At 35.0% G+C, this 20,865-nt stretch overlaps 1 protein-coding gene across 1 annotated transcript in view; it reads left to right on the forward strand.

Annotated features, from left to right (window-relative positions):
• The first annotated feature begins 1,771 nt into the window (after positions 1 to 1,771).
• LOC133519218 (cell adhesion molecule Dscam2) overlaps positions 1,772 to 20,865 on the forward strand; it is a 245,798-nt gene continuing 226,704 nt past the window's right edge. Inside the window, exon 1 of the mRNA XM_061853212.1 lies at positions 1,772 to 3,077. Coding sequence (XP_061709196.1) covers positions 3,032 to 3,077 — 46 coding nt within the window. The 5' untranslated portion in view covers positions 1,772 to 3,031. The remainder of the gene's footprint in view (positions 3,078 to 20,865) is intronic.

Raw genomic sequence — 20,865 nt, forward strand, 5'->3', positions numbered from 1 at the left:
TTCATGTCTATTACCGATTTTGCCATTAGACAGCAATACCTGTATTTGACATGTTACCCTTAGAAACCATTACCGGTAATACATGTCAATGTCACTCCGTTATTTGTTTCTTCGAATATGTTGTGCTTTGCCGTATGTACGACATACGTCGGTAATTAATTTTCTTATCCAGTACCTAATAATAGCAGACACTTCTGGCAGCTTTGCAGAATATTAACGCGTGACGTTACAATATTACACCTATTTGTTGTGATTTAGTAGTAGTGTATGATTGACATCTTACCTTTAAATTGTAATGAATAGCGGTATTGAATAAAGGGATTTATTATTGTAAATAGTCTATATATGTATAGCGGTAAAAACAAAAGCGAAATGAAAACAATACCTCTAATAAGAATATAGGTATTCTTTTTATAGCGGTAATAGTTTGACAATTTATTTACAGGTATTAAATAAAACCGGTTGAACAATCCCTGGTATATAATGCCGTTTTTAAACTGACCCTTGGTTTTAAACTAAAAACTAAAGTATCGTCATGTTTAGGAGACGTTAAATGTGCGCATCAAAACTGGGTTTTCAACCCCGCAGCTTCCTAACCCTCATCCGGAAGCGAGCCACTTTATCAACGCCGGTACTTTAAAAACTCGTCGCGTTCATTTGTTATCGGACAAGATTTATGCCAGCCAGGATTAATTGTTTTTTTAATTCTCATGGAGTCTGTTATGATCTTTATCTAGAGCAAAATGTTTATTTTGAAGTTCTGGGTGTAATAAAACAATGTTATTGAATTGAGCATTCTATTTTTAAATAAAATATAAAGCCGGTGTTATATGTATTATAGTAGCTTGGTTGAAAGCCATAGCTCAATCTCTCTCATCTTGGAGAAGATTGGAGGCTATTTTTAACCGAGTTCAAGATTTCAAAAGGAGGAGGTTTTCAATTCGGTGTGTATGTTATTATTTGTTTTTAATGTTTAATGCTTGATATCTTCGTCATTTGTGAACCGATTTTGAAAATTATTTTTTGCTCGAATCTATATATATACAGATTGGTCCCGTTTTTGTCAAAACTCAGTTCTGATGATGGGATCCATGAGGAATGAAGGGAACTCTTCAAAAGTGAAGAGCATACATATAGTGATTATTGTATTTTCATCAACAAATCAAGCATTTACATTTAAAAACCGGCCAAGAGCATGTCGGGCCACGCTCAGTGTAGGGTTCCGTAGTTACTCTTCCGTCAAAATAAGCTAAACTGGAGCTTAAAGTATAGTAAATTGTTAACCAAGGGATGAAACGGTACCTTCGTAGTTAAACAAATAGGCAAATTTGCATAATCAGTACCTAATTAAAGTCTTTTTACTATGAAGGGAAAACTTTTTGCGATAACTCAAAAATAGCTAAACTGATCATGTCCGCTATAGTTTTCATTTAATGTCTTTCTTAAGCTCTACTTCCACGTTTTTTTTGGACCTATGGTTCAAAAGTTAGAGGGGCGGGACACAATTTTTTTTTCTTTCGGAGCGACTATCTCCGAATATATTCACTTTATCAAAAATGTTTCTTGAAAACCCCTATTAATTTTGACAGACCTTTCCAACGATACCCCACACTCTAGGGTTAAAGCGAAAAAAAAATTTCACCCCCACTTTACGTGTAGGGGAGGTACCCTAAAAAAAATATTTTTTTAGATTTTATTGTACGACTTTGTCGGTTTTATTGATTTATGTATCCATGCCAAATTTCAGCTTTCTAGCACTAACGACCACGGAGCAAAGCCTCGGACAGACAGACAGACAGACAGACAGACGGACATGGCGAAACTACAAGGGTTCCTAGTTGACTACGGAACCCTAAAAAGTGACATTTGATGAAGTGGAACTGCTAATGATGATCAGAATGGAACTCTTCAACGACGCATAGTTCACTTTTTTTCACCACGACGGTGGCAAACAAGCATACGGCCGCCTGATGGTAAGCAGCGTTTGGCGATTTGTCCTCTTCGCCGTGTTTGTAAAGCAAATTAGATTTTTAAGACAATTTTTTGTAAAGTTCGAGTTCTGACGATGGGGTCCATGAGGAATCCAGGGAACTCCTCAAATGTTAAAGGCATATATATAGTGATCTTAGTATTTTCATCATCAAATCAAGAATTTACATTTGTAGAAGTGACATTTGATGAAGCGGAACTGCTGATGATGAACAGAATGGAACTCTTCAACGCCGTTTAGTTCACGTTTGGCAATTTGTTCTCTTCGCATGTTTGTCAAGCAGTTAGGTTTTCAAGGCACATTTTTGTCAAGCTTGAGTTCTGATGATGGATTCCATCAGGAATTGAGGTTACTACTCAACTCTTTTAAGCAAATTTATAGCTATTTTTATTATTATTTTATGCATGAAGTGAAATAATTTATTATAAATACAGTCGAATACCCTATTGCGGGTATTTTACCAGTCTTTTGTATGAAATCCAAAAGCAACAATAATCTTTCTTAGTCAGTTTTTTTTCTTAAAAAATATATTTAATCGTATGGCAGGCAATTAATTATATTAACATTATTCGTTAGTATTTTATTTAAACGTCAACATTCAGGGTGCTGATCCAAGCAGCTACATCGGATGTGAGATGCAGTAAATCCTCTGGTGGCCCCTGGTAGGCCTGATAAGAATACAGAACAATGTGTTCCATGGTCTGGTCCTCTTCGCCACAATCACACAGAGCTGAGTCCCTTGACCCCGAAATAATAGGCAAAGATTCCAAGATTAGGCTAGATTAGATTAGGCTCTGTACCGAAAACTATTTTATAATTATTATAATTATTTATGAATAAATAACTCCGTGTTAAAAAAATATCTCTTATGTTTAAAATGACTTTAGTCTAGTACACCCAAGAATACCAAAAAAGCATAGGTACGCTTAGGTACCTACGTAAAGTAAACAAAAAAAAAAACTTATCGAACTGTGCATTTCTTGCAGATGCCCATGCTCCAGTGTGCCTCCAATAGCGATGTGAGCAACCCGTGACGTCATCATGTGCTCGTGGGTGGTGTCCGCCCTGCTCATCCTATTTGCCATGGGTAAGAAAGAAAATTTTATATTGAGTATAGTCAAAATAAATACGTACCTATTTCACGTCAGTCAAAGTTATTTTACTAACTTTATAGTACTCGTAGATAGGTGAAAATGCAAACCTATATATATATATATATATAATGTTTAGAGAATTTAATTTTTTAATTAATATAGAAGAAAAATCTAACGCTTACAGATTCTTCTTACAATTATTGAGATTTGATTCTCCTTCTTTAAACATATATTAATAAAAAGATAAATAACACGTTTTCTTTGTAACAAATTTCTTTGTAAGAATTAAAAAAAAAAGAAAACAAATAGTCAGTAATTTCTATACCTTCCATGGAACTAACGTCATAATTAGTAGTTTATGTGGCTGCTGCATAATGAAAGGCCTTAAAATACGAATGTGGGTTTATGAAACCAATGAAATGAGTTTCATAAAAGAATCACACGAGTATTATACTATTGTAGTGCCTAATTATGTACAGTTACATACACTGCTTTATTTACATCAATATTATTGAAGCTTCAATTTTATTGATGTGCACGTGATTGATTTGCTTAAGTTCTTGTTGACCATGACAGCACATACCGGTAGTTAAGTTGTCGAGTTGATAGACTTTGATAAACGAATTGCTCGAAATTTCAGAGGAGAATTTTTTCATTGTATTGTTCAAACCCTTCTCTACCTTTTATTACCAGCAAATTTTCTTTTTATTACTTTTTGTATGACAGAACATGGAGCCATGCATAACGTTACCTCAAAAAATAGGTATGGAATTTATGATAGCGTAAATCTTTTCGAGGCGTGTATTCTGTAGCTGCTGTGACAAGAATTCAACCATAATTTTACTCGCATATAGGTCAATTTAGACACGGTTCCATAAACAATAGTGCTCGCCACGCAACTATCTCGCTATACCGATCGGCGTACCTACTCCATCAACTTCATGCTCCACAGAGCAAAAGCCAGTCAATATTTTTACAACTCTAATCCAGGAACAACAAAGGCCAGATTTACATCGAAGTCCTGTCAATTAAAATGGAAATTGGGACCCCGGGGCCCGGGCGTGTACATAAAACACGCAGCCAGATATCGCTTGTTTGCGGATTTTTACACACGACTAATTGACTATGTATTTTTGTTAAATATTGGCCGTCGTTATTACGCTAGAAGTGGTTTACGACAAATAACACCCATTATGCATAATTTACCGTTTTTTTTACTAATGATGTTATTAATCTTTTATTAGGTAATCTTATCTCATAGATACATTTGCTCTTGTTCCTAATGCAACCACCGAGGTCGACCGCCATAGCATCATTTAGGATAACCACGTCAACTTGTTTCACCTTCTTCATTTCAATATTAAACTAGTTTTTTATTACGACAGACGTTACTAGCTCGGTTGTACCAAAAACAAACGGTGATTGATTTTGGATCTAATCTGATCGTTCTCGTCACTACGTGAACTCACTCATAATTCGATTTGAATAGCTAATAAAAGGGTATAGCCGGGTAAGCATGGCCAAACTGCCCTTAGCGAAAAAATTAATTTCCTTTTACTGGATTATTAACCTATATATATGTAGTGGTTTCACCAAAAATTGAGCCTCAAATGCTTCAGGTTTTAAAAAAAATGCAAAAAGCGAAAAAAAAAAAAACATTTTTATTTTATCACAGCCAAAGTACTAATCCGATTTCTGTGCAATTTGGTTATATTGTATAGGTATACAAAATTCACATGTTACAAATCCTTTTTTCACTGTTTAAATTTTGAAAAAAATATTTGTTAAAAATTATTAAATTCTTCATGAAATATGTAAATTTGATAACTGTCGCAATCTCATGTAAATTTTTAATTTTTCTGATTTTTTTTTTAATTTTATTACTATCTTTTAAGAGATAATTCAATAATTATTTTTTCAGAAAACTACCTTAATTGTATATACAACATACCCAAATTGCAAAGAAATCGGATTAGTACTTTGGCTGTAATAAAATAAAAATATTTTTTCTTTTTTTGCATTTTTTTAAACCTGAAGCATTTGAGGCTTAAGTTATTTGCTAATGGCAGTATGGCCATGCTTACCCGGCTATACCCTTTGCTTAAATGTAACTTAATAAGCACTAAAATAACACTACTAATTTGTATAATCTGCGGTGAAGTGGGATAAAAGAAATACCTTTGAAGTAAACACAATCTATTTAAAATAATTTAGATACTTACCGTTTCTTTTACTTACAGCATAATTAATTAACATTCATTAATCATCACCTGAACTGCAAACTGGCGGCTATGATACCAGCACATTACAAAATATAGGGCTCACATAATTGATTATGTGTACTGTGTAGTTCTTTAAAACATCAATATACTGTTATTCCTATTAACTGTTCCCGAGTTCCCGGCGACTTGACCCGTCTAACGGAAAACTCGAACGAATTTCGTAACTCACCCACTTGGAAGCGATTTATTTCCGGAAAGTTGGAAAGTTTTTCTTTCTAAATTTCTTTCTAAACTAGTTGCATCTGGTACGATGTACGATTTTATGCTTTCTGTGAAAAAAGTCAGGTGATTGCAAGTGAATTATTTTTTTTTTTTTTTACGAATAATAAAGTAGTGAATTATCAGAGCAAAATAATTAGTTTTTTCTACCGTGTGCGCAGAGACGCGTCAAGTACCTATCAGCATGTCTGAAAGTGTTGCCTGTCACTATTCACAATACCCACTAAATCCAAATTAAGCAGACCATTCAGAAATAATGGTCAATACGACGAATGTTATAAAATTGTAAAATCTAATTTGCTATTCGATATTTGTAGAAACGTAGGTACTTGAAATTTAGGTATTCTGAAACTTGGACACAATTTGACATTTAGAAATTTTGAAATTTAGGACAAATAAACAAAGCTTGGAACTGGTTTTCAAAATAGCAGTAAATACCGGTTTATTTGGGTTTAAAGATTTCGGTTTTACTCCGAACATTTATGAGAACGCGAACGTTTTAAGAACTTAATTGTAACCTTTTTATTATTATTAGTATTTACCGGTATTTTTATTAACCGGTTCCGAGCCTTGATGGAAATGTTGTCCTAAAAATCGGTTTAAAAATAACGATTTTACGAACAATTTCCATTTTGTTAAGTTTTGTTCGTAAAACCGTTATTTATAAACAAAAAAAAAAAATGTTTTGCGCCAATTACATGATAATGGTATGGAAATTTAACCGGTTTCCGAGCCTTGCAAATTAAGACAATGGTATCATAGGTATAATGAAGCGACCATTTTCATAAATTTGAATTTGACAACTAAAACGTCTAAAGTTTTCATCTTTAATAATAATAATAAAATAATCCTACTATAATGGTCACAACGAGATCACCACTTGTCTCAAGATTTTAAGTTAAGTTAGTTTGTTTTTCAGTTTTCAGTTATACTAGAATTAGGAAATAATCGAAAAATTATTTATAATACGCCACTTACATAATGCTAAAATAATAATAAGTATCATTTATTCACTAAAAGCAGTGTCACCATACCAACACGATTAAGATACAAGCCTTTGATGTGATCGTTTTTAGGGTTCCGTAGCCAAATGGCATAAAACGGAACCCTTATAGTTTCGCCATGTCCGTCTGTCTGTCTGTCTGTCTGTCTGTCTGTCTGTCTGTCTGTCTGTCTGTCTGTCTGTCTGTCCGAGGCTTTGCTCCGTGGTCGTTAGTGCTAGAAAGCTGAAATTTGGCATGGATATATAAATCAATAAAGCCGAAAAAGTCGTACAATAAAATCTAAAAATTTAATTTTTCTTAGGGTACCTCCCCTACACGTAAAGTGGGGGTGAATTTTATTTTTCGCTTCAACCCTAGAGTGTGGGGTATCGTTGGAAAGGTCTTTCAAAACTAATAGGGGTTTTCAAGAAACATTTTTTGATAAAGTGAATATATTCGGAGATAATCGCTCTGAAAGGAAAAAAAAATGTGTCCCCCCCCCTCTAACTTTTGAACCATAGGTCCAAAAAATATGAAAAAAATCGTGGAAGTAGAGCTTAAGAAAGACATTAAATGAAAACTATAGCGGATATGATCAGTTTAGCTATTTTTGAGTTATCGCAAAAAGTTTTCCCTTCATAGTAAAAAGACTTACTTTAATTAGGTACTGATTATGCAAATTTGCCTATTTGTTTAACTCGGGTGAAAGGTACCGTTTCATCCCTTGGTTAACAATTTACTATACTTTAAGCTCCAGTTTAGCTTATTGTGACAGAAGAGTAACTACGGAACCCTACACTGAGCGTGGCCCGACATGCTCTTGGCCGGTTTTTATTACGTTACCGCAAGCCAATTAAATATTAAAAGCAAAGTCCTTCCGTTACTAACGATGTGGTTTAAATATATTTAATTCTGAGTTATTTGAGTAGGGATGCACAATTCCATTGCTCTGTGGTTTCTCATCAAGTCAGTCTTGATTGCATTGCTAGAGTCAGACCAAAATCAGTTAGCAGCGATTTTGATAGCCCAGACGGGGCAAGTGTCAAGTAAACGTCAAAATTTTATAGAAGTTTGACGTTTAAAATAGCCCGTGCACCGTCTGTGCTATCAAAATCGCTGCCAGTAGGCCTAAGATGGCCGGCTCTTTATCATTTGTCACCCTGCCTGTCACGTTCTAACAAGTGTTTAAGTGTGAAAGTGACAGACATAGTGACAGGTGATAAAAATGAAACCATACTGCTACCGCAGCTTGCATTGGTTTGACTATATATGCATCAATGAAATAATACTATTGGCTCGACTGCTTATATGAAATTTAGTTCACTGCCAATAATATATAAGCAACCTCCGTGCGAAAAATATGTATACGACCTTATTTTATAGCTATGGTTTTCACTTATCAATAGAGTGATTCTCGAGAAATGTTTAGGTGTATAATTTGGAAAACGGTTCATCCGATAATCATTCGCAGTAACAAGAAAACTAAGTCAGCAGTTTAAGAAATAACTTATTTAAACCAAGTTAAACTTAACGACACTGACTCGTTTATTATATTTCTAGTCCGTTTTTTATCGACCCCAAAGATAGTTAATTGGTATAAATGTTTAATACACGGATTAATGGAAAAGTCTCGTAGCAACGAAAAGTTTTTGCAATCGTTCGAGTTTTTCATGAATTTTATCATCTCATTAGCATTTGTTTTGTCTAGACGAAACTGAGTTTTCGATGTTTGAGGGAGTTTCTAAATATTATTAAAGATTAAGTTCGTATCGACTTGTTTTATGAGAATATGAATAAGTAATTCATCAACCTAGCTGCATATAGTACTCGTTGTCTAGCTCTTATTTTGAATATTGTAAGCAAAAAATATATCTACTTAATTCTGGAAATAAAGGAATGCCAAATGCCACCGAGGGTTCTGTGCAAACTTTGAATTATCTAGTGCAACTATAAAGGTGAAAGACTTTTACTAAGTTTAATTGTGTACAGCGCCATCTATCGGCTGATTGTCTAATTCCCGCGATGTAATGCACGTATGTTGGTTTTTCGAGGATAAATCTCTATCATGTGAGTCAATTTCAAAAATTTAAGGGTTCCTTTTGTACCTTTTTGGTACGGAACCCTAATTATGAGTATATTGCGTATAATATAGATTATGTACATACCTACCCTAATTATAGGACTGCAGCATTCATCTGGCATTTTATTTAAGTAAGTGATACTGATATTGAAAGAAGAGAATTACCTCGCAATTATATTACGCTGCAATATAATATTAATCACACAATGCTTTAATTATATTATTTGAAGTCGCAGGCGACGCGTGACGCGACAATTTTTCTTCTATTCAAACGAAGCTTAAATAATGGCCAAGAGAGCTCTGCTTAAGAAAGCCTAATTAACAGTAACTTCGCTTCCGTTTTCTTCATTCCGTTTTAATGATAAACCTTAAACTGGCGCCCTCCGCTCTTCTCTTTCGCACCCTTCTTTATGGGCCCCTAATGAGTTCGCCAGCAGTTTCATTAAACGTCGCGAAAGACTTGTTGTCCCTTGTTTATATGCTAATGATATTTGCGTGCAAGATGAACTTGTGACGTTGACAAACTAAAATCAACCTAAACACGATGCTGTAGAGTCGCCCTTTGGAAAATTAAATAGTATAATGTTAATGCAGAGGATCATAGGTTAGCGCTGTTTTTTGATGAATGTCTTATTTTAAAGATTATGGGTTAAGTTTCCTGATGAAGTTACAAAAGGTTGTTGTACACGCTGTCAGGGTCTCCGGGGACCGAAAAAAACTTTCATGTTACAATAAAAAATATTTTCTTAAGTTTCAAATATACGGTAGGTATGTTTACTTTTTTAGGAAATGTTGGTTAAATTCAAAACTTGAATTAAGTAAGGTGTTCCTATTAAAAAAATATTTTTAAATATGTGCCTTAGATAAAGTAAATCTTCCTCAAAGACTTTATATTTAAAGGAACAAAGGATTGATTCAGACTATCAAGAGCTAAATTTAAGCTCGTCGCCTTAATCAAGCTCGCATTGACCACGGGCGTATATCGTTGAATTGTAAAGTAGATTTTGAGCTTAGTTAACTCGCTATGACACTTTATTAATTCCTCTGAGCTACATTTTCAATTCTGAAATGTCTAATAAACTTCACGTGCAAGCTAATTGCTATTACTTGATTATTGAGGCCCAAACCTAATAAGTTCGATAAGAATATTGTGTGATAGACACTTCGAATTTTGAAAAAGTGACGACTGATTCCTTTAGCTACGATGAGATAAAAATGACAAAGTGACATCCAGAGGGCAACTGCATTACTGTTGCGGTTTTACTATTGCGGCGTTGACCCTGGCGTTGTAGTGCCGAAACAGTAATGTCGCAACAGTAATACAGTTGTGCTGTATAAGAAGTTGCCATCTGAATGGCACCTTTATTTACAGGCATCCCATTTTACTTGACTATAAAAACCACCACGACTGCTAAGTAAATCTATCTAAAATAAGTAATCAATAAAAGTTCCAGTCCTTCCAGGTCAAAAGATCAAATAATAATCAATTATGTAAAATCCAGTGCGTGCGTTAATTATTGGGATTAGGTGAAGAGAGCGGTGGGTGACTTTTGATTCCAACCCGAAAAGAAGAGCCGTAGTTCGCCTAATTTTAGTTTGGAATACCTCACAATTACACAATTTCATATAAATCCTACTGTGGCCCTATAAGTGGTACTATAAGTGGCCCTCATAGTTATTTAAGCCGATTCTAGAGACTTTTTTGTGACATATTCGATCCTTGTCAGATCTCAGACGCCTCAGCGTTTCATCTCAATAAGATTACAGAAAAGACGAAGTCCCAGCGCAGGGATTTTCATTCGTGGGTATTGTATTGGCTGGCAATAAATGTCAATTTTGTAACATAATAATAGGGTTACAGGTGGTAAATAATCTTCAAATAAGGTGACTCATATAATATCGATCGAACTTCACTTCAAGAAGTTCGTTTGATCATCAAAAACATAACAAAACACAAGGTCATATCATAATAACGATAAGTGAAATGTGAAATCAATATTATGAAGGTGCAAGTGACCTTAAGTCTTAGCTGTCACCCTTATTTTATTATAATAATGGAAGTCACTGAAAAATATCAATCACGTGAGTGGATTAGACGACACCAGCAGGGCTAAGATGGTAGGCTCTTTATCATTTGTCACCATGCCTGTCACGTTCTAACAAGTATCTAAGTGCGAAAGTAACGGGCATAGTGACAAGCGATAAAAATGGAACCATGCTGCCACTGCAGTAGGGCTAAGATGGTCGGCTCTTTATTATTTATCACCATGCCTGTCACGTTCTAACAAGTATGTAAGTGCGAAAGTGACGGGCGTATTGACAAGTGATAAAAATGGAACCATAAAAAAATTGCTTTGGTTTCATTCCACCTAAATGTAAATAGTTATCATAATGCCATTGTCTTTGTATGTTCTAAATTTTAAAGAAACTTAGTCAATTTGTTTCCTTCATAATATAGCCAAATATCATAATGACTTTTATTCATATCGTCCAAATCTCAAAATACCTAAATCTCAAAAAGTGTATTTCATCAAATGCCATTTTTTTTAAAACTAAAAACTTCTTTTTTAAATATATTCAGTTTCACTATGCCGATTTTTAAGAGTGGAGAAACAAAAAAAAACTTTTGAAGCCATTGTTCACTCCAGCATTCGCGCAACTCTCGAACAAAGCCTGCTCTGCCGCTATAACTCTCTAACCTTTTTACCCATTTTAACTTTTTCAAACAAAAAAATCGCTGGAAGAGCATAACAATTAATTACTGTTTTTGTAGTTGTGTCAATAAATAGAGTAAACAATTAAACATAGGTACAGACAAGTGCGAGTCGGACTCGCCCACCGAGGATTCCGTACTTTTTAGTATTTGTTGTTATAGCGGCAACAGAAATACATCATCTGTGAAATTTTCAACTGCCTAGCTATCACGGTTCATGAGATACAGCCTGGTGACAGACGGACATACAGACGGAGTCCTAGTGACCGTGATTTTATTAGCTCTTGTAAAGCCATAGCTGGACTTAAGTCACAAAATACTCATAATTATTCCCAACATACGTGTCTATTAAGCATTTTGCTATGAATTTGCGTCTCGAATTTAGTCCACGTTGACAAAACTCTAGTAGGTAGGTAATTTTAAGATACTTATAGACATACGTGGACTATCGGCCGTTGACTCCAAAATGGTGGCTAAACGCGTTTCAAGATTAATTCTCTAATCAATAGTCCACGTACTACTTGTAAAGTCCAGCTATCGCTTTACAAGTACTAATAAAATCACCGTACACTGTCTTGTACTAACCCTACAATTTTAATCGTATTTAAAGCTCCTAATACCTTGACACTGGCGAAATTGTCCCACTGGACTTAAGCCATTTAATTTTCATTCATTTTGTTTTATTTCAAACTCACCGTGTATATCGCGCGCACTATAAGAATCACGACCGATCAAAACCGTATATTTAAATAAACTGTTACGAAAATACTTAATTGTAACAAATCATTAATTAGAAAAAAAAATTATATGAGTATGAGGTTGAAATAATTTAACATATATTTTCTCAACATTTTTTGTAAAGTCATAACTGCTACGAAACTCGTCGCAACCATGTTTCCCGTAGATGTAATACAGGGTAGAGCCGTAGGTAAGTTCATTAAACTTTGGCTAACAGCGGCTCTATTCTCACGCTATGCTAATAAAATGTACTAAATCGAATGGAATCTGTGAGGCGGAGTGGCCTCAATTTTACTATTAATATTCGATTTTTTTTGGAAATTAAACATGTAATCCTGTTTTGATAATATCTTATGTACTGACTAAGATATCTGATAAATAAACGAAAACATTAAAATTTAACGACTCATCGAAAGTTTCGCTACCCGTCACATCAGCACCGAAACAGCTACAATTCACAACTTGATGAAAATCTCAATTGCGCAAGTTTTAAAGTTTATAACTTATTCAGTTTTGCCCTGGGAGTGCAAGCGTTTATGTAGCAAAAGTTGGGGGCTTAAATAAAGCACGATACAGCCAAACTTAAGCGCTTTATAAGATGTTAATCCTAAGATTATGCCGACTGTACTATTAAACTGTGACACATTATAGCATATTAGATTATGCTAATATTTAGGGTTCCGTACCCAAGGGCAACATCTACATCTATAACAACAACATCTGCGCCTGATGTTAGCAGTTGACCACAACGCTCTGCATAGAGTACAACGACAAAAAGAAGAGACCCAAGGAGTAAAACGGGACCCTATTACTAGGACTCCGCTGTCTCTCCGTCTGTCAGCAAGCTTTATCTCATGAACCGTGATAGCTGGAAAGTTGAAAATATTACAGATGATGTATTAAAAAGTGACTTTTTGTTTAAATAAACGTCACTTGTGAAACTGACACATGCGATCCATATCGTATCTAGACCTAATATTTGGCGCATCTTAGAGTTCGAATCAGGCCGTAAGTTAGCTAAAACAGTGACGCAAACCATAATAGGGATGATTCTTATATTAAATATAAATTTCATAGTGGCTAATCGTTTTGACAGTTCAAAAAAGAAACTTGAGTCTACTAGTAGGAAAGTACCCTACTGTTTCTTGTATTCTCTGTTTTGGTATGTCAGATATTGATTTTTTCCTTTTCACTAGCTTTTTGCTGTGATATTGTTTATTTTCACTGCTACGAACAACATATATTAATCAGTGTATAATGTAACGGCAATAACAACCTTCCATTTATTCTACTAATTGTACAAGTTTTACTATCAAAATGACAAAGAAACGAATCCCGTAAAGTATTTTTGAATCTTTAAGCTTTGAGGCATTGCTACGATGGAACGTTGTCGAGGAAGCTCTAGTACTCTCTGCTTTGTCGAGCTTTGACGTTGGTTTTAATTGTAATGAAAAATGTTTTTCTTATACTATTTTTGGATTTAATTCTCGTGATCTGTCATAAATCACTAATAGATATCTTTTTAGTCCCCACATCGCTTTAATTTATTATATAAAATTAAAAAAATAATAGCCGTAAGTGACAGTGTTGGAATGTTATTTATAGATTTGTGATAAACCTTTGATAAATTATTCAATGAAGCAGATAAATGTGTTCTTGTACTTTCACGGTTTTACCCAACCATCTTAAAAAATCCGTTGCGTGAAAGTGGTACAAAATATTTCAAAACGGGTTCTGCAATTTCATTTTATTATCGGCCCGATTCGAATTATATAAATAATACATCAAAAAAATCCTACAGATACGATATGGAATGGATATATCAGTGTCAAAAGTGGCGGTTTTACACAAAATGTCACTTTTGACAATGATATATCTAATCGATATGGATTATGCAAATGTTTGATGTATCTTAAATTTCGAATCGGGCCGTCTGTTTGTTCTTTTCTAAAGTTTCCGGAGCTTGTCGGAATGATGCAGCGACTATGGTAGAGTATGAAAATATACACATTACCACATTCCATAACATGGTCACTTGATTTTTACTACGTTCATTGATGTTCTTACATCCTGTTTGGGAGTTTTGCGGAAGGTAGAAGTAGCTGTGCATGTGCACCAACATAAGAATGTAAAATGAAGGGCTAATAGTAGTTTATGTGACTGCTACATAATAAAAGGCACTAACATACTGTGAGTGTGTCTTAAAAGGATCACACGAGTGTTTTAATGTCTAATTATGTACAGTTACACTATTTTATCTACACACATTATATACTTTCTATTATATATTCACTAACCCAAATTACAGCCACCGTTGGAACATCGTTGCTCTCTTGGTGGAACTGGCTTTTTACACGAAACTTTTGCTAAAGTTACTTTAAAATTAATTATAAGATAAACTGTACGTCAAATGGCGGCAAATGAAAACTTTTTTCACGCATGTCACGCATTCGTAGTTTTTTTTTAATTCAGAGACTAACTAGAGTCGGGGTCCTATTTCCGTATCATTCGATACAAACTAAAATGTGGGATATGTCAAAATTGTATGCAATTGACATTTCATTTTCAACAGAAAGGCATCTCAACTGATTTTAGAATAGAGGTCAAATAAAATTGTTTTTTCAGAGATGTTCCAAATTTGAATGTCATAACATTATCACAGATAAGAAATTTTTTGTAACAAAACATTATGGGTTTATGATATGTGTGTAGATAGAATCGTATACGATACGAGCAAGTTATAACTTGCTTCAGAAAATTAACTACATAAATAGAACTCGCTTTGTTAATTATTCTCAATTAAGGTGTATAATTATATTTTTAAAAAGAAAAATGGGTCGGGTCTGATACGGTAATTAGATAATTATTAGGTATCTAATAACCTTCGTCAAAATAATGATGTATAATTTACGTTTTAATTACCTACTCGTATTGCCAGAGTTAGTTTTAATTATAGATCCCGGGCCAAGAACATATTTCCTTAGTCATCATTCGTTACTCGGGCAATCATTTGGGAAGTGGTAAATGTGAAATGGAACTGCCTGAACGTCAGCTGCCCCTGTGCTGTGTAGGGAACTAGGGACTGCAATCGCGCACCAAGATTGGCGCTGTGAGATCATGCACGAAAAATAAGGATCGAGATTGGGTGTTTCGAGACCTCGACCGTAAGACTCTTATAATCATAAATCTTTATTTGCAATAGATATAGTATTAAATTAACTCTCTAAATTTCGAGATCGAGATTAATCTCGACGAGATGGAGATTTGGCAAAGTAATTAAAAATCTGTTATTTTGATCAAACTTATTTATGGTAGGTTCCGTCATGTTATATTTTGATCAAAAAAAGCAACAAATTAAATCATCATTTAACGAAAAATCTACTTTTATAAAAATTAAATCTTCTTCTTCTTCACTGGCTCAGTGACCCAAACAGGATCTTGGCCTTTGACACAAGAGAGCGCCACTCTGCCCTATCCTGCGCCACTTCACGCCAGTTGGGTATTCCGAGGGCGAACAGGTCTTTTAGGACTTCGTCACTCCAGCGGTATCTGGGACGCCCAGACGGACGTTTTCCACCCGGGTGCCCCACATACGCTCTTCTCACGGCACGATCCTCTCCCATCCTCTCTAGGTGACCGAGCCAGCGGAGTCGTGTGGCCTTGATTTCGCCAATTATATTGGGCATCGCAACCAGCTCCTCTAGCTCCCTATTCTTTCTACGCCTCCAAGTTCCATCTTCATCTCTGATAGGTCCCAGAATCTTCCGCCAGATTTTCCTCTCCGCCACTAAGAGCTTGCTCTCTTCTTTCTGAGTCAGAGTCCAAGCTTCACACCCATACATCAAAATTGGCCTAATTACAGTCTTGTAGACACGAATCTTGGTTGGTCTACTGATCAGCTTTGACACTAAAACTCGATGGAACGCTGCCGAGCATCTTAAAGCGTTTTGGATTCGTAGATCTCTTCCTCCCTTCGGTTGGTATCAGTTACTGTGCAACCAAGATACCTAAAATGATCCACACCTTTGTAGGTGGTTGCTCCCACTACTAGGTCTTCTCTATCAGCTCTGGTGTTCTTGTACCTTTTCATTTGGATAAAAATTAAATACTTAACTTTAATTTGCATGTAAGTAAGAAAAAGGAATAATAATTATTTTTAATTGTGGGTACGCTAAATTCGCTCGATTCTTCCGCACAGTGCGCGCCACCGTGGTTTTATCGTCAGCCTAAGCCAATAGCACTACACACACAGACACACACAATAACACTGCCCTAACAATATGAATCTAAAGTCAAAAAGGTTACTCAAAACAAAGCGAGTCACTTTAATTATCGTTCGGGATCTCGAAAATATCAATCGAGATCTCGACCAAGATTGCCAAAATCGAGATTTCCTGTCAACAAGATTGAATATCGAAAATTCGTGCGAGGTCTCACGAGATCTTGAAATTGCGAGATCGAGATTTCATTCCCTACTCCTGCGTCGCTGGGTTCAAGAAATGGCAATTACCTAAACATGTCGAAAAACAAATATCTTAGTAATTTCTTTCCGATTGAGAGATAACAAGACAACCGATTACAGGACAGTGGTACGCGTATATTATACGTCAGCTGGTAGTATTATACATTAAAAGATTCAAATAATTTATTTGCATAGAACACAGTTACGAGAACGATGGGATGGTTATTTAGTATTTAATGTGCTATTCCGAGAAGTATTTTTCTCACGGAAAGGAAAATTTCTTGAGTATACCACACTTATACCACAATAACATTTGGTAAGAAAAGAATAATTATAATATTAAACTACGGTTTACCTCGTGTATTGTTAGTTACGTAAGTAATAGAAATACGTTTACATTTTACTTCAAAATTATATTTAGCCGTAACATTCTCCAAAGCAAATATTGACTAAACTACTGCAGAAGCACACGGTACCTCTGCAGATGTTGGACAGTTAATTTGCTGCAACATCGGGCAGCAATTGAATCACAACCTGACTAACGTTGCTAGGCACAGATTGGTTTAGCTCTAAACTGTTGGAGTTAGCGCTGACGTCATATTACTTGATTAAAATATTTTAGCATCTTCTATGATTGTATTTACCCTTGACTTGATACGTATTGTTAAATCAGTATAATTTAAAAGCATGAAATGGTAAGTAGTTCTTGTCATACTAGCTATCATCTTCACCAAGATGATCAAACCTTAAGAGGTAAGGGGACGGCCGTTTCTCAATTCAAACATAGTCCCCATTTTCTTCTCTGGATATTGACATCATGGAAAATATTTTTTACATAATTTGATATATATTAACCATAGCTATGCCTCTACGTTTGACTTTTTTTTTATACTACGTTGGTGGCAAACAAGCATACAGCCCGCCTGATGGTAAGCAGTCTCCGTGGCTTATGGACGCCTGCAACTCCAGAGGAGTTACATGCGCGTTGCCGACCCTAACACTCCGCACCCTCGTTGATCTCTGGCAACCTTACTCACCGGCAGGAACACAACACTATGCGTAGGGTCTAGTGTTATTTGGCTGCGGTTTTCTGAAAGGTGGAGGTACTTCCCCAGTTGGGCTCTGCTCTAGGTCTGGAATGACATCCGCTGTGCTGTGCCCTACCACATAAAGCGAGATGACATTCACAATGCCCATACCTCTCTTTTGGACGTAGTTTAAGGACATACCTATTGCAAAAATTTAAAGCAAAAACAGGTTCCATACAAATATTTAAATGCTCCTAATTCTGATAATCATAACAAATTTGAAAAAAAAAATCTCATGTAGCGCAAAGCTGTGGTTGATATAAAATAAATTGTGTCAAAATATTTTCAATAATGTTAATATCTGATGATGATGATGAAAAGATGATTTCATGCGGGTCCTCCACTTTCGTCGTTATTAATAATGTATTTTGTAATATACTTCTTCAATACAAAACTGCAACCGTGGACGCATTTTAACTTTAGCTTAGGTAACAACATTTTATCATACGAGTATTCACGTCAAATTTGTTGATTTTGGTGCAATGCACTTTCATAAAATTAATTGTCCGACCAGTAAGTACACTGAACTTAATGAATTCGAGCTTGAAAGTACCTACTTGAGCAAAAATGACAGCCTCCGCACATTATATTTTTGAAAATTGAACCTTCTAGGTAGGATATAAAGGCGTAATTAAAACCGACACTCTGTTGTGTGTTTGACGGTTTTTACTTAATAAAATCCGTTGCCGCTAAGCACGGCGAATATTAAATTTGTTTAAATCCAGCTGATCTGGATCATCTGAAGAGGATCATCCATTCATCTTGTTGGATTATCGTTTTAGGCTCCAACTTCTTAATTTGTGTAAACAGTTATTGTTATGAACTGTTCTTGAAATATATCAAATTATGTTTGCAGTTTGTTTTTGTATTTCAAGATAACCCGACTGGAAATTAAATTGATGACGCCTCATTTCCAGGGTACTTGTTATTTCTCCAAGAAGCATGTCACCGGTCCGTCCGTTATCCGGAAAATTTAATAATAATACTTATATTGAAATCTACTTAGAATGTAACTCACCTCGGTCACGTTATAATACTTATAATATTATGAAAAAATGTGCAAACCACATAATTACATAATAAACATACATTCTATCTCGAATGATCGTTATCATAGTGTAGTGATTGGTATCTTTGATCATCAGTCATCACGTCTTCACGACGGCGACGAAATGTAAAAAAATAAATTTTCATGCTTTCCTCGAAATTTGCACTAAGAATTTTTACAAAATAAACATATAGTATTTATTTCGAGGGAATTCAAATTTCTGGAAAAACCTAAAATAAAAATCAAGGACAAGTTTTAAATAAATAAATGAATACTGAACAATCTCGCACAAATTGAACTAGTTCCACAGTAAACTCAATAAGGCTTGTGTTGTGGGTAGGTAAGGTACCTAGTTTCGACAATATATAATAGAGATATGTTTAATTTGTGATAATCACACAAATAAATGCCCTTACCAGGATTCGAATTCGGGACTTTCTGTTTCGTAGGCAGTCACTTCCAACCTAGGCCAAGAAGTGTTGTTTTATTCATAATATTTAAGGTAATCATAATAGTAGCCTAAATTTAACATAAAGGAAATATGCACTAAGTATTTTGTTGAGACGCCATTATTCTTCAAATAGTATAAGTACAAGTAATACGGCTAAACCAACATACCTAATTGAGAAATCAATAGTCGCCCCAGAAACCGACGATCCCGTCAATCCGTTCTCGAGTTAGCCGCGATTCGCTGAATTAGCAGACGGACGGACATGCATAATACGTCATTTGCATTTCTAACTTGAGTAGAAAATTACTAATACTACCTATTTATTTATGAAACGTTCCTTTCAATTGTGGATTTTATTCCATACCTACATATTATATCTTTTTCAGTCGAGTGTATACCTAACAAGAATTTTGTATGATAGTTTGTGTTTTGTGTGTAGAAATATGTCAACTTGTAGCAATTGGTAAAGTCATTGACTTCTCTTTTTAAATTTTTAGCCGTTGTAAAAAATATCAATATTAAATTAAGATTGCAGAACTATACATACAGTTTCATTTAATTAGTCTCCAGTACCCCTAGTGTAAATTTAGTCGATAGCGAAACGTTACGTACGCGTTTGCGTCTCATTTTGTATGGGTTTTTGAACAGCGCGCCAAGCGGGACGTTTTGGAAAGTCAAAAATCTCATACAAAATGACACTTAACGCAAACGCGTACGTCACGTTTCGCTGTCGAAAATATTTACACTAGGGGTACTGTTCTAAAATTATTGTAAACTTGATAGTAACATATTTGTCTAAAACTCGTGAACAAATAAATAGCACATAAATTTATCTAAGTAGGCACTATCAATATTTGTATAGTAAGCGACAGCTGCTATAATGCTATTTGCAAGGCTAGGTATCTACAAATAGATCTTTTAGAAATATCTCAAAATATTTTTTTATAACATAAAGTGATTTTTTTTTTTTGCGAATATTTGTATTCATATTGTAGACCAGGGGTCATAAAATGGCGGATTTGCTTATTTAATAAAATCATGTAGAGACGGACCGCGATGGTCATTTTATTTTAAAAACCGGACCCGTGAAGAAACGAATTGGTGATCTCTGTTGTAGACAATGGCATAATAAAAACATGAATATGTATTTTTAAATGATTCAACATCGACGTGGGTGAATGTAGCACAGTTTACGTGATAAAACGTGATGAAATAAAAACCTTGGTGTGCTTTGTTAATTTGGAAAATAATACGAAAGGTTTACTGCCAGCGTAGTAATAACAGGGTATTTAGCAGTAGTTTAATATAACGACTTTATTCTGAGATATTTATTATGAGAAGTATACGAGTAAGTAATTTACCTTAAGTAAACCATTTTAGGGTTCCGTAACCAAAGGATCAAACGGCACAAACGGGACCCTATCCGTCCTGTCCGTCCGTTCGTCTGTCACCAGGCTGTATCTCATGAATCGTGATACGCCAGTTGAAACTTTTACAGATTATGTATTTCTGTTGCCGCTATAACAAAAAATACTAAAATAGAATAAAATAAATATTTCAGGGGGCTCCCATACAAAAAAGGGATTTTTAGATAATGGTACGGAACCGTTCGTGCGTGAGTGACTGACTGACTCGCACTTGGCGGGTTTTTTACTTACCGCGACTACACTTAATAAAAAGCAATGCGCGCTATTGGGTATAGTTAACATATTACGCT

This window comes from Cydia pomonella, chromosome 6 (assembly GCF_033807575.1).
Source record: "Cydia pomonella isolate Wapato2018A chromosome 6, ilCydPomo1, whole genome shotgun sequence".
In the NCBI taxonomy this organism is placed as follows: domain Eukaryota; kingdom Metazoa; phylum Arthropoda; class Insecta; order Lepidoptera; family Tortricidae; genus Cydia; species Cydia pomonella.